The 13307-nt window shown below is 41.4% G+C and overlaps 1 protein-coding gene across 1 annotated transcript in view; it reads right to left on the minus strand.

Moving 5' to 3' along the window:
- M1ap (meiosis 1 associated protein) overlaps positions 1–13307 on the minus strand; it is a 60759-nt gene that overhangs the window by 37388 nt on the left and 10064 nt on the right. Inside the window, exons 2-4 of the mRNA XM_069989068.1 lie at positions 11237–11535; positions 7744–7926; positions 4017–4182 (exon numbers count right to left, since the gene is read on the minus strand). Coding sequence (XP_069845169.1) covers positions 4017–4182; positions 7744–7926; positions 11237–11476 — 589 coding nt within the window. The 5' untranslated portion in view covers positions 11477–11535. The remainder of the gene's footprint in view (positions 1–4016; positions 4183–7743; positions 7927–11236; positions 11536–13307) is intronic.

Raw genomic sequence — 13307 nt, forward strand, 5'->3', positions numbered from 1 at the left:
TCCACAAGTTCAAAGATAAAATTATTGCTGAGGCTTGAATCAGGCAGGTCAGGAAAGTTGGAAAGACCCTATCTCTAATTAGCAAAATGCTGGGCTGGAAGCATGATTCAAGTGGTAGAGTGCCAGTCATGAGTGAAAATGTTGAATGAAAGTGTGAGGCTTTAAATTCAAACCCTAGTACCGGCACATACATACAAAATGAATAAAATTACTAAGAAATTTAAGACAACACAAAGACCATTAAACTCCAAAGATGGTACCTTTGTGTACACTGGACCCTAGGTTACTGCACTGATCATTAGCCCATAAAGCTATCCCTTCATATAAATCTGTTCTCATAGCATTGATTATAATAGTAAAATATAATAAATCAAATTGTTTACTAGTAATTAGACTATGTTACAACCACACAATAAAAAATCATATAACCATTAAAAATTAGTTCTACCTATAAACACTGACTTTTTTTTGGTGCCAGTACTGGAGTTGGAACTTGGGGCCTGGGCACTGTCCCTGAGCTTCTTTTGCTCAAGGCTATAGCACTCTACTACTTGAACCACAGCACCACTTTTGGCCTTTTCTGTTTATGTGGTACTGAGAAATCAAAGCCAGAACTTCATGCATGCTAGGCAAGCACTCTACCAATAAGCCACATTCCCAGCCCAAATGTTAACTTAAAAAATTTTTTTTGCCAGTGGTTACACTAGCGCCCAGGCCCCCTCAAAAAATAAAATAAAATATTATAAGCTGAAGCCTGGCATTGGTGGCTTATGCCTATAATCCTAGCTACACAGGAGGCTGAGATCTGAGGTTCTTGGTTCTAAGACAGTCCAGGTAGAAAAGTCTGTGAGATTCTTTTTTTTTTTTTTTGGGGGGGGGGTCTGGTCGTGGGGCCTGAACTCTGGGCCTGGGCGCTGTCCCTCAGCTCTTCAGCTCAAGGCTAGTACTCCACCACTTGAGCCACAGAGCCACTTCCGGCTTTTTCTTTTTGCTTACGTGATGCTGAGGAATTGAACCCAGGGCCTCATGCATGCAAGGCAAGCGCTCTATCACTGAGCCACCTTCCCAGCCCTCTGTGAGATTCTTATCTCCAATTAACTACCAGAAAATTGGAAGTAAGCTGTGGCTCAAAGTGGTAGAACATTATCTTTGAGCCAAAATTCCTGAGGGACAATGCCTAAACTCTGAATTCAAGTACCATGACCGACCAAAAAATGTTTTTTTTTATACAGCTTTTGCTCTATTTCCTGGCTATCAAGAGCACAGCTGCATTGCTCCACTATGTCTTGCTATGATGATATATTGCTTTATGATAGGCCAAGAAACAACAGAAACAGCTTCAGCATTGAAATAGAAAACTGCTTCTGTGGGAGAGAGAATCCTCACGCAAAAAACAGTGTGAGATGGGATCCAAGTCTGACAGGCACTCTTGGCTCACATCTGTAATCCTAGCTACTTAGACCTAAAGGGTGTAAATTTTCTGACAGAAAAGCCCACAAGACTCTATGTCCAATTAACCAACAAAATAATGGACTGGAGGCATGGCTCAAGTGGTAGAAGGCCAGCTATATGCAAGGAAGCCAAGAGAGAGTGAAAGGACCTGGGTGTAAGCCTCAATACTGGAACAAACAAAATAAACAAAAACGAAAAAGGATGAAGTTTGGTTCCTTTTTTATGCAGACATTTCCTCTCATCTCTGTCTCTGTCTCACACTTTTGCCATGTGATACCTGCCGTCATATTATGACATAGTTGGAAGCCCCTCAGCAGATGCCAAACCCTGAATATTAGACTTCTCATATTCCAGACTTGTAAGTCAAATAAATTTATGCTTATTAAAAAATCTATTTTCACACTAAAAGTGGACCCCAGCCTATCACCATGCACCAACATCAACTCAAAATGGATTAAAGACCTTAACATTAAACCTGAATCTCTGAAACTACTGCAGGACAGAGTAGGAGAGACACTTGAACTAATAGGCACAGGAAGGAACTTCCTGAACAGAGTCCCAGGGTCACAACAAATTGGAGAGAGACTCGACAAATGGGACTACCTTAAAATAAAAAGCTTCTGCACAGATAAAGCTATCGCAACCAAGCTAGAAAGACAACAAACTAATTGGGAAAAAATATTTACCAGCAATATATCAGACAAGGGGTTAACATCCTGTATATACAGGGAACTCAAGAAACTAATCCCTCCCAAACCCAACAAACCAATTACTAAATGGGCAAGGGAACTAAAGAGGGACTTCTCAAATGAAGAAATAAAAATGGCAAAGAAACACATGAGGAAATGTTCATCATCCCTGGTGGTGAAGGAAATGCAAATAAAGACAACCCTGAGATACCACCTTACCCCAGTCAGAATGTCCCATATCCACAAGTCAGCCAAGGACAAATGCTGGAGGGGATGTGGAGAACGAGGAACGCTATTACACTGCTGGTGGGAATGTACACTCATACAACCACTTTGGAAAGCAGTCTGGAGGGTCCTTAGAAAGCTAAAGATTGACCTCCCTTACGACCCAGTCATACCACTTCTAGGCATCTACCCTGAACAACAGGAACCAATATACAAGGACACGTGCACCTCCATGTTTATTGCAGCACTGTTCTCAATAGCTAGGATATGGAAACAACCTAGATGCCCCACCACAGATGAATGGATCCAAAAATTGTGGTATCTATACACAATGGAATACTATGCAGCCATTAGAAATGACAAAATAATGGCATTTGCAGGGAAATGGATGGAGCTAGAAGGAATCATGTTGAGCGAGGTAAGCCAAGAACGAAGAGACAAACAGTACATGGTCTCCCTGATAAGTGGATGATGAATCCAAAATGTTAGGTGATATGACAAAACTAACAGGACTTAAGAAACAAAGAACTCCCACTCATCTGGTTGAACCACTACTAAATATCCCCATGCTGCTGATCACATATATGGTATATAACATATGAGCACCGTTATATATTACAGACTGTGATAGACAATTTGCTCCAGGAAAGTTAGAATGAACTTGTGACTTTAAATGAGCATCATTATTCCACAATACTGTGAATTTCCGGAAATTAAGTAATCACTTAATCACAATCAAAAAAAAAAAAGAACCTTGGGGAAGGGAGGGAGGGAGGGGATGGTAGGGGGAAAACAATGGAGGGGGTAACAATGTTCAAGAGGAAGTGGAAGTGTACTCATTGCCTCACTCATGTAACTGTAACCCTCTGTATAGTATCTTTACAATAAAAAAAAAATTAAAAAAAAATCTATTTTCACTTAAAATGTTTATTGGGTAAATGCATTACCTGACCTATGAAATGTAATAACCCCTCTCTGTACAATACCTTAATAACAACAATAAAAGTATATTAAAAAATTCTTACAGGTATCAGTAGCTAACACCTGTAACCTTAACTACTTGGGAGGCTTAGATCTGTAAGTTGTGGTCTGAAGTCAGCCTGGGCAGGAAAGGCCCCTTATTTTCAATTAGCCACCGAAAAGCCAGAAGTGGAGCTGTAGCTCAAGTGGTAGGGCACTAGCCTTGGGTAAGAAACCTAAAGGACAGTGCCCAGGCTCTGAATTCAAACTTCAGTACTGGCACGTGCGCACACACACACACACACACACACACACACACACACACACACACACACACACACACACGAGAAATTCTTGAGGCAGGACAATCTTGAGTTCACACACACACACACACACACACACACACACACACACACACACACACACACGAGAAATTCTTGAGGCAGGACAATCTTGAGTTCAAAGCCAGCCCAGGACAATCTTGAGTTCACACACACACACACACACACACACACACACACACACACACACACACACACACACACACACACACACACACACACACACACACACACACACACACACACACACACACACACACACGAGAAATTCTTGAGGCAGGACAATCTTGAGTTCAAAGCCAGCCCAGGCAACATAGTGAGATTCAACTAAAAAAAAAACAAATCTTACCATCACTTCCAGCCTCTTCAGGAGACTCAGAATCTATTTGCTCTAGGATTCCCTTTGTGACCCCAACAACCTGAAGCCTTCTGACCCTGCCTAGGTCGATATCTTTCAATCCTTCCTCTAATTGTTTGACCACTTCTTTTCCAGGATGGGAAGTCAGGACAGTAATCTGAAAATAAGTCCAAGAATTAATGGGTCTATTCTCTATGTCCAGAGCAAGGTACATAACCTGTGTCTTGAGGACAAACATAGATATTTGTAGTAGTAGTAGTTATTGTGTTTGATGCAAAGAGAAATATTTAACTGCAACTTACAGCTCTAACTTTTCCTGATCTTAGCGAAAAGGTCAAGGAATTATATAAATCAAATTTGGAAGAGTCTGGTAGAACCTTTAAAGAAATAACATTTAGGGAACTGGAGGCATGGCTCAAGTGAGAGTGCCAGCCTTTAGCAAAAAAGCCAAATGAGAGAATGAGTTCAAACCTTAGTAACTGTGTGCACACTGTGTATACATGTGTGTGTGCATGTGCACACACACATAGCGATAAAAGGGTATAGTTGAGTTTGGTAGTTCTTGGCCTCCAGGTCAGTTAGGTTCTTTAGAAACCCCAGCAGGTTGGACTCTGTTTAACTAGATTTTCCAGAGGGTAAAAGTTGTCAAAAACAACACAATTTTTTTGGTATAGTAGAAAAAGTTTTCTTTTCCACCGAGGAAATTTCCTGATCTTTCCTGTAAATATATTGTGAATCCCAGTTGAACTACTAGAGGCAAAATTCACAAAAATGCCGGGCACCGGTGGCTCACGCCTGTAATCTTAGCTACTCAGGAGGCTGAGATGTGAGGACTTCGGTTCAAAGCCAGCTGGGGCAGGAAAGTCCATAAGACTCTTATCTCCAATAAACCACTCAGAAAACCGGAAGTGGTGCTGTGGAGGCTAGAGCTAGAGCGCCAGCCTTGAGATAAAGAGCTGAGGGACAGTGCCCAAGCCCAGAGTTCAAGCCCCACAATCGACAACAAAACAAAACAAAAAAAACCTCACAAAAGCATGGAGGCTGACTGGATACTCCTTGGGTTGTTAACTTTTTGACTTGTCCACATAGCCTTCAGCAATTTATCAATTAACAAGTTCAGGCTTCTGCTTTAGTGTACTGTGGTTCTCCATACAGACTTGACACTCTCTAATTTTGGAGGCAGGGGGCAAACCCCTGCCTTAACTTCTAACCTAACTTCTCTTTGGCATCTGAAAAGAGTTGTTTCAGGGACTTCCAAGTGCTTTACATGTGAAACTAGAAGCCAGAAGTGCCACAAATTTGTTTTTAACCCATGTTTTTGGGTGAGGTTATGAGAAACTGAAAGTGTTTTAACTCACATTAACACATGCAATTGGAGTATCCAGTCATGAATTACACGTATTTTTTAAACTGTCTTGATTTGGCAACAGGATAGCAGCAAGTTTTATATTCGTAAATTCTAAGAAAAGTTATGCAATTTATAGCAAGATTTGGTTAAAGACAATTACAAATTCTTTTTTTTTTTTTCAGTCCTGGGGATTGAACTCAGGGTCTAGACACTGTCCCTGAACTCCTTTTTTTTTTTTTTGGTGGTGGTGTCCCTCAGCCAAGGCTAGCGCTTTACCACTTGAGTCACAACGCCACTTCTGGCTTTTTTCTTTTTGCTTATGTGGTGTTGAGGAATCAAACCCAGGGCCTCGTGCATGCAAGGCAAGTGCTCTACCACTGAGCCACCTTCCCAGCCCTGTCCCTGAACTTCTTTTGTTCAAGGCTCTGTCTCTTGAGCCACAGTGCCACTCAAAGCATCATGCATGCAAGGTAAGTAGTCTACCACTAAGCCACATTGCCAGTCCAACAATTACAAATTCTTTTTTTTTTTTTTTGTCGGTCGTGGGGCTTGAACTCTGGGCCTGGGCGCTGTCCCTCAGCTCTTCAGCTCAAGGCGAGCGCCCTACCACTTGAGCTACAGCGCCACTTCGGGTTTTCTGGTGGTTTATTGGAGATAGGAGTCTCATGGTCTCTCCTGCCCGGGCTGGCTTTGAACCGCGATCCTCAGATCTCAGCCTCCTGAGTAGCTAGGATTACAGGCGTGAGCCACCAGTGCCCGGCTAATTACAAATTCTTAAAGGTATTCAGGTAAATATAAATATAGACACAATCAAGACAGTTTAATGTTTGCCTTGAAAAGTCCAAAGGTCCAGAGGCAGATGGTATACTCAAATTTTATTTTTATATCTTTTTTTTTCCTCTTCTTTCTTTCTTTTTTTTTTTTTTTTTGGGTCCAGTCGTGGGGCCTGAACTCTGGGCCTGGGCACTGTTCTTCAGCTCTTCAGCTCAAGGCTAGCACTCTACCACTTGAGCTACAGCGCCACTTCCGGCTTTTTTCTTTTTGCTTATGTGGTGCTGAGGAATCGAACCCAGGGCCTCACGCATGCTAGGCAAGCGCTCTACCACTGAGCCACCTTCCCAGCCCCTCCTCTTCTTTCTTTACTCTGTTTTTGAATGATAGTCCAGGGGCTTGAACTCAGGGCCTGGGTGCATTTCCTCAGTTTTTGGTTAAGGCTAATGCTCTACTACTTGAGCCACAGATCTACTTTTAGGGTTTTGTTTTTTTGGTGCTTAATTGGAGATAAGAGTCTCATGGACTTTGCTGCCTGGGCTGGCTTAGAACAATGATCCTCAGATCTCAGCCTCCTTAGTACCTAAGATTATAGGCATAAGCCACCAGAATCTGTCTATTTCTGTTTTTTTTTTTTCTTATAATAACTCAGTCCCTTTTTTTCCAGGTACTTTACATATCTATTTACATATTAAGAATTACTTGGGGGGCTGGGAAGGTGGCTCAGTGAGCCACCTTGCCTTGCATGCATGAGGCCCTGGGTTCGATTCCTCAGCACCACATAAGCAAAAAGAAAAAAGCCAGAAGTGACGCTGTGGCTCAAGTGGTAGAGCGCTAGCCTTGAGCTGAAGAGCTGAGGGACAACGCCCAGGCCCAGAGTTCAGGCTCCACGACTGGACCCCACCCCCACACCCCCGGATGCTGATGGCTCACGCCTGTAAGCCTAGCTACTCAGGAGGCTGAGATCTGAGGATCATGGTTCAAAGCCAGCCTGGGCAAGGAAAGTCCGTGAGACTCTTTTTTTTTTTTTGGGTCCGGACGTGGGGCCTGAACTCTGGGCCTGGGCACTGTCCCTCAGCTCTTCAGCTCAAGGCTAGCGCCCTACCACTTGAGCCACAACGCCACTCCGGCTTTTTTCTTTTTGCTTAAGTGGTGCTGAGGACTCAAACCCAGGGCATCAGGCATGCAAGGCAAGCACTCTACCACTGAGCCATCTTCCCGCCCCAGTCCGTGAGACTCTTATCTCCAATTAACCACCAGAAAACTGGAAGTGGCGCTGTGGCTCAAGTGGTAGTCTTTGCCTTGAGCTGAAAAGCTGAGGGATAGCACCCATGTCCAGATTCAAGCCCCAGAACTTACAACAAAAAAAAAAAAAAAAAAAAAAAAAGAAAAGAAAAGGAAAAGAAAAAGAAAAAAAGTTACTTGGGTTATAGCGTGGAGAAAAATACTTCTTATGTCTTCAAGGAGTCATAAATTTAACCTTGAAAATTATATTCAATAAGATGAAATATGAATAATGTAAGAATGATAAATAATGAAACACCTATATGGAATGAAATGGGAAGTCAGCTTTTAGCCTTAAGGGCCAGAATCTCTTACCTCCAGGAAAGTGTAAGGCAGAGTGGCACCTGTCACATGTCTGCTGTATTGTTTGAACTGCTGTAGCCCATCCTCTACTGCCAACTTCAGAGAAGTGCTTTGTGGTCTGAAATAACCTTCCCTCTGCAGCATTCGGAGCTCTGAGATGCAGGCTTGCAACCTAACAAAATTCCCCTTCACTTGCTGCAGAGAAAAAATGAATCAAAGATATAAAACTTTAGTAATTAGGTTTCAGATTGACAGTCTAACTTCATTACCAATTACACTTTAGGAGTTCTTTTCTTTTTTTTCTTTTTCTTTCTTTTTGCTTATGTGGTGCTGAGGAATCGAACCCAGGGCCTCAGGCATACAAGGCAAGCGCTCTACCACTGAGCCACCTTCCCAGCCCCAGGAGTTCTTTTCTAGAAAACTGATTTGACAAATGTATACTGTCCAAATATGTTAAAATCTTCCCTATACCAGAGGAAGGGAAATTTGTGTGAATTTGCCAGAAATAGCAAGTGTTTTAACTCATTCACTCACCCAATAAAGAGTCCAGTTATGACTACCTAGTTTTACTTTGGTCATCTGCAAATTGGAGTCATAAACCTTATTTGTTTTCTCAGTCATTCACTAAGAGTTAATAATGATGTTTTTGCTGAGTATAGCAGTTCATGCTTGTAATCCCAGTTGGCTGGCTTCAAGCCTTGACCCTCAGATAACAGCCTTCCGAATAGCTAGGATACAGGCATTAGCTAGAAGTGTCGAGAGTTTTTAATTTTTATTATTTCCTCCCTTCAACTTTCCTTAAATATTTTATTGGCTTCCCTGCTTTATTTATTTTGTCTTTCTTTTTAAAAATATATTTAAAATTACATTAATATAACTTAAATGTATGACTATTTCTGTTGGTATTGCCTCTTCTCTAGTGGTTATACTAATACCTATCTTCTAGATATTCTACAATTTTATTTTACTATGATGATGGTGATTCTTATTACTTACTACTTTATTTTTTAATTTTTTAGTGCCAGTTCTGGAGCTTGACCTCATGCTGGCCCTGACTTTGAGCCCCAGCTCCATTTCTGGTTTTTGAGTGGTTTATTGAAGAGAAGAATCTGATGCCTGGGTTGGCTTCAAACCACGATCCTCAGATCTCAGCCTCCTGAGATCTCAGCCTCCTGAGTAGCTACAATTACAAACATATAATGGAGACATAAACTCCAACTTCTGTGAGCACAACATACAGTCAAAAGCAACCAAAGTATGTTAGATTTTTTATTATATTATAATCAAGAAGTAACACAGGTGCTTAAAAATTACTTTTTCTAAAAGGCACTAATTGCCCGTAAATTAACTAAAATCAAGATTAAAACCTGATATTCTTGCTTTTCTTTTATATGTCTCCTCTGCTCAGCCTGTCTCCTGCAGTCACCCAGGATATTGGGAATGCCAGAACTGATGGATAACATCTTTAAAGCAAAGGATACACTAGGAACAACAGGCTTGCAAAATAGACCCCTCCTTAAATGAAGACAATTACCTATGATAATGAGACTGCCCTGTGGAACATAAGTAATCATCTCCTGATGACAGTGATAAGATCTCTAGAACTCCTCAATAGCTATAGCTGATCAACTAGGCCACACTTTTCCTGAGACTGCTTAATTATGCATACCTCTCACCTTCTTGTCCTGTCTTACCTATTGTAAGTACCCCCAAATGTTAGAACACTCTCCTTTTTTCATGTGCCTGCATCCATATCGGGGTGTATACCATAGTTTCCTGTATACCTCTGTCTTGTTTATGGGGCATGCCTGAATATTGTTTTCATTCTTTATAGTGTATGCATGCATATTATTTTCATTCTTTCTAGTATCAACAGAGGTACTATTTTTCTACTTTCAATGAGGAAAATGAAGGCATTACCTTAAAAATGAGTGGATTCTAGTCAGATATATACTAGTAATTTAGCAACAGATTTGCAAAATTTCTTGCTTTGAAACTCTTAGGGAACATATGCCCATTTAATATGACGCATTTGTATCAAGGCTATCTGGGAGAACTATATACAGATTCTCCAGAACTTTTTCTCATCTACAGGATTCTGAACTTCATGTAAGGGAGTAAGGGGAGATTAGAATTTTCTTTCAAAATTATGTGAGAACTTTCTAAAACTAATACTCCTGACCCTGATAATGCCTTCTAAACCTCTGGGGGAGTTTTGCCTAAAGACAGTAAAATTTTCATCTGAGTTGAACACAGACAAAACATTTTCATGTTTATGCAGTTAGGGTGTTTTTTTCTTTTCTTTTCTTTTCTTTTTTTTTTTTTTTTTTTTGCCAGTTCTTGGCTTGAACTTAGGGCCTGAGAACTGTCCCTGAGCTTTTTGGCTTAAAGCCAGTGCTTTACCACTTGAGCCACAGCACCACTTCCAGGTTTTTTTGGTAGTTAAATGAAGATCAGAGTCTCATGGATTTTCCTGCCTGGGCTGGCTTTGAACTGTGAATCCTGGATCTCAGCTTCCTAAGTAGCAAAGATTATAGGATTATAACCTGGTGCCTGGGCTCAGGGTTTTCTGAGCAAAGAAAATTGTACAGGGGCTGGGAAGGTGGCTCAGTGGTAGAGCGCTTGTCTTGCATACATGAAGCCCTGGGTTCAATTCCCCAGCACCACATAAGCAAAAAGAAAAAAAGCCGGAAGTGGCGCTGTGGCTCAAGTGGTAGAGCGCTAGCCTTGAGCTAAAGATCTGAAGGACAGCACCCAGGCCCAGAGTTCAGGCCCCACGACCGGACCCAAAAAAAAAAAAAGAAAATTGTACAAGATAAGCTGTGAAGTAAAACTATGACTGAATAGACAAGACTCTGAAGACATTTAGAGACTTGGGACAAAAGGAATTACTGTTCAAAGAATTGTAAATGTCAAGGTCCAGGGAAGTAGTATAGCTTATTTAAATTCCCAAACTAGTAACTTCGTAGTAATTCCCTTGGGCAGTCCCAGCTCTCATGCAGAAAGGATGATGTGTAGTTTGTGGTGTCATCTGTGGGCTATCAGATATGAAGAACAAGTGCTTTTTTTTTTTTTATAGGGGGAAAAACAAAGGAGGAGGCAATAACACTGATTAAGAAATGTACTCATGGGCTGGGAAGGTGGCTCAGTGGTAAAGTGCTTGCCTTGCATGCATGAGGCCCTGGGTTCAATTCCTCAGCACCACATAAGCAAAAAGAAAAAAGCCGGAAGTAGCGCTGTGGCTCAAGTGGTAGAGCGCTAGCCTTGAGCTGAAGAGCTGAGGGACAGTGCTCAGGCCCAGAGTTCAGGCCCCACAACCAGACTCCCCCCCCCCAAAAAAAAGAAATGTACTCATTAACTTGCTCATGTGATTGTAACCCCTCTGTACAGTATTTTCACAATAAAAAACTTATTAAAAAACTTTAAGTAATAGTAGCTGTGATCTCTGCTCCAGAAATCCCATATTTGTGTTCAGGAGAAAGTGAATAAATATAGATGTACTTACCACAAAAGGGAGGATACACTCATGTTGATTTTGTACCATGTATAAGCTGAACAGAGACATGCGGTTGGGGCCCATCAAACTGCAGGCTAGAGAGAAAAAGTTCTGTAGAGCCTCACAAAGGTTGGAGCAGATGTCAGCCCAGGATGGTAAAGGGATGTGCACAATGAGAAGCCGAGGAGGCTGCTGGTTTATCTTAGTGGCATTGGAGAGCCCTGTACTAAGAGATCGCCTGTGATGCATGGCAGCCTAACCAGAGGTGGGTATGCAGCCAGTATCTGGATAATGGATATTGTTTACACCTAAAGGAAAGAGAAATCGCTGGCTTTAATGAAACCGTTTTAAGTTGAAAGAAAGGACACAATTTGTGCTCACCCAGGCTATCTTTTTTAGCAGTTGCCAGGGGATGTAGATGTTTGACTATAATATAAGCATGAGAATACTTAGAGATGCTGTGTGGAATTAATAGAAAGCTATTTTCAGAACCTTGTTTCTGGATTAGCAGTCATTGTAGTGTATGGTAACTTGTTTGTTCATTTGTTTTTGGTAGGTCATAGGGCCTGAACTTTGGGCCTGGGCGCTGTCCCTGAGCTCTTCAGCTCAAGGCTAGCACTCTACCACTTGAGCCACCAGTGCCACTTCCTGGTAACTTGTTTTGATGACATTTCTCCCATCATATAAAATTCCCATGGGTAGAAACTTGTCATATAGCCTTTTCCTTCAGTGTCTAGCATGTTGTTTGGTAATAGTAACCCTTAGAATTGAAAATATGACAATATTTCTCCCATGGTTAGAATATTTGGATTGTTTCTACTTTCTATGAAGTATTTAAACTCTCTTTAAGAACAGGGACTAGGATATAGCTCAAGTGGTAAAGTGCTTGCTTAGCAAGCAAAGTTGAGTTCAATCAACTGAGTTAAAATACACACATACACACACATACACAAAACAAAAGAAAAGGATAAAAGAAGGCCTTTCATTACTTCAATATACTAATTTGTTGAAAGAATTCTTGAACCAGAAATTCAACCAATTCCTAATTATGTACCAAGACAGCAATACCCTAAGTTTCTGTCTCTGTCTCTCTATCTCTCTGCTATTACAGGGGCTTGAACTAAGCCTTGAACTCTTGCTTAGCTGCTTTGCTCATGACTGGCCCTCCACTTGGGCCATGCCTCCACTTCCTATAAAAATCTTTTATCTGTTGTACTTTTAAATTGAGTGCATGGAACCAATTTCTACATGTTACAATCAATTCAATACTTGAAAACTACTTTGGGGTCTTGGGAGTTGTCCTTTAGCTTTTTCACTCAAGGCTAGTACTCTACAATTTGAGCCACAATTCCATTTACAGCTTTTTGGTGGTTAATTGGAGGTAAGAGTCTCACCCACTTTCCTGCCCACCCTGGCTTTGAGCTGTGATCCTCTGATGTCTGTCTTCTGAGTAGCTAGGATTACAGGTCCTGGCTTTCAATGTCAGATAATGTTCAAAAATTCCCCTTGGTTAAGATCTCTCTGTGGTTTCAGTCTGCACTGTCATTTTTAGATCCCACACTAATATGCAATTGTGAGACTCCTTGAAATGAAAGACTCCTCAAATAGGCAGCGATTTTCCTTCTGTACTCAAACATGATCAAATAATGCAGTTGTGCTTGGATATACTACTTATACTAAACAGGATCTGATCTTATTTTTAAAACTTAATAGTTCCTCCCTGCAAAACTGGTTAAATCTGGAACTGGGCTTGAAATCATCAAAAACTCAGTTACTCTAGCAATGAAAACCCTCCAAAGACTTCCAACTATCCTTGGAACAGTCTACACGTCTTACCTTGGCTCCCCAAATTCTGCAGCTGCCTTCCACCCATTTTCAGGCTAGGCCATATCCAGCCCAACTGCAGGTGTCATTCTGCCACAAAAACACATTCAACCTCTAGCTGGGGATCCCTGAGCAGGACTCCACCCATCTCCCATCTTCATTTAAAAGAACAAGTTAGGGCCCTTTTACTTGCCTGCACTTTATACTATCTTTTTATGGCCCTCAGGCTTCTACTACGCCTTTATGGCAGGCCCCC

This window comes from Dipodomys merriami, unplaced genomic scaffold, assembly GCF_024711535.1.
Source record: "Dipodomys merriami isolate MVZ:Mamm:240054 unplaced genomic scaffold, mDipMer1.0.p SCAF_37, whole genome shotgun sequence".
NCBI classification, from domain to species: Eukaryota; Metazoa; Chordata; class Mammalia; order Rodentia; family Heteromyidae; genus Dipodomys; species Dipodomys merriami.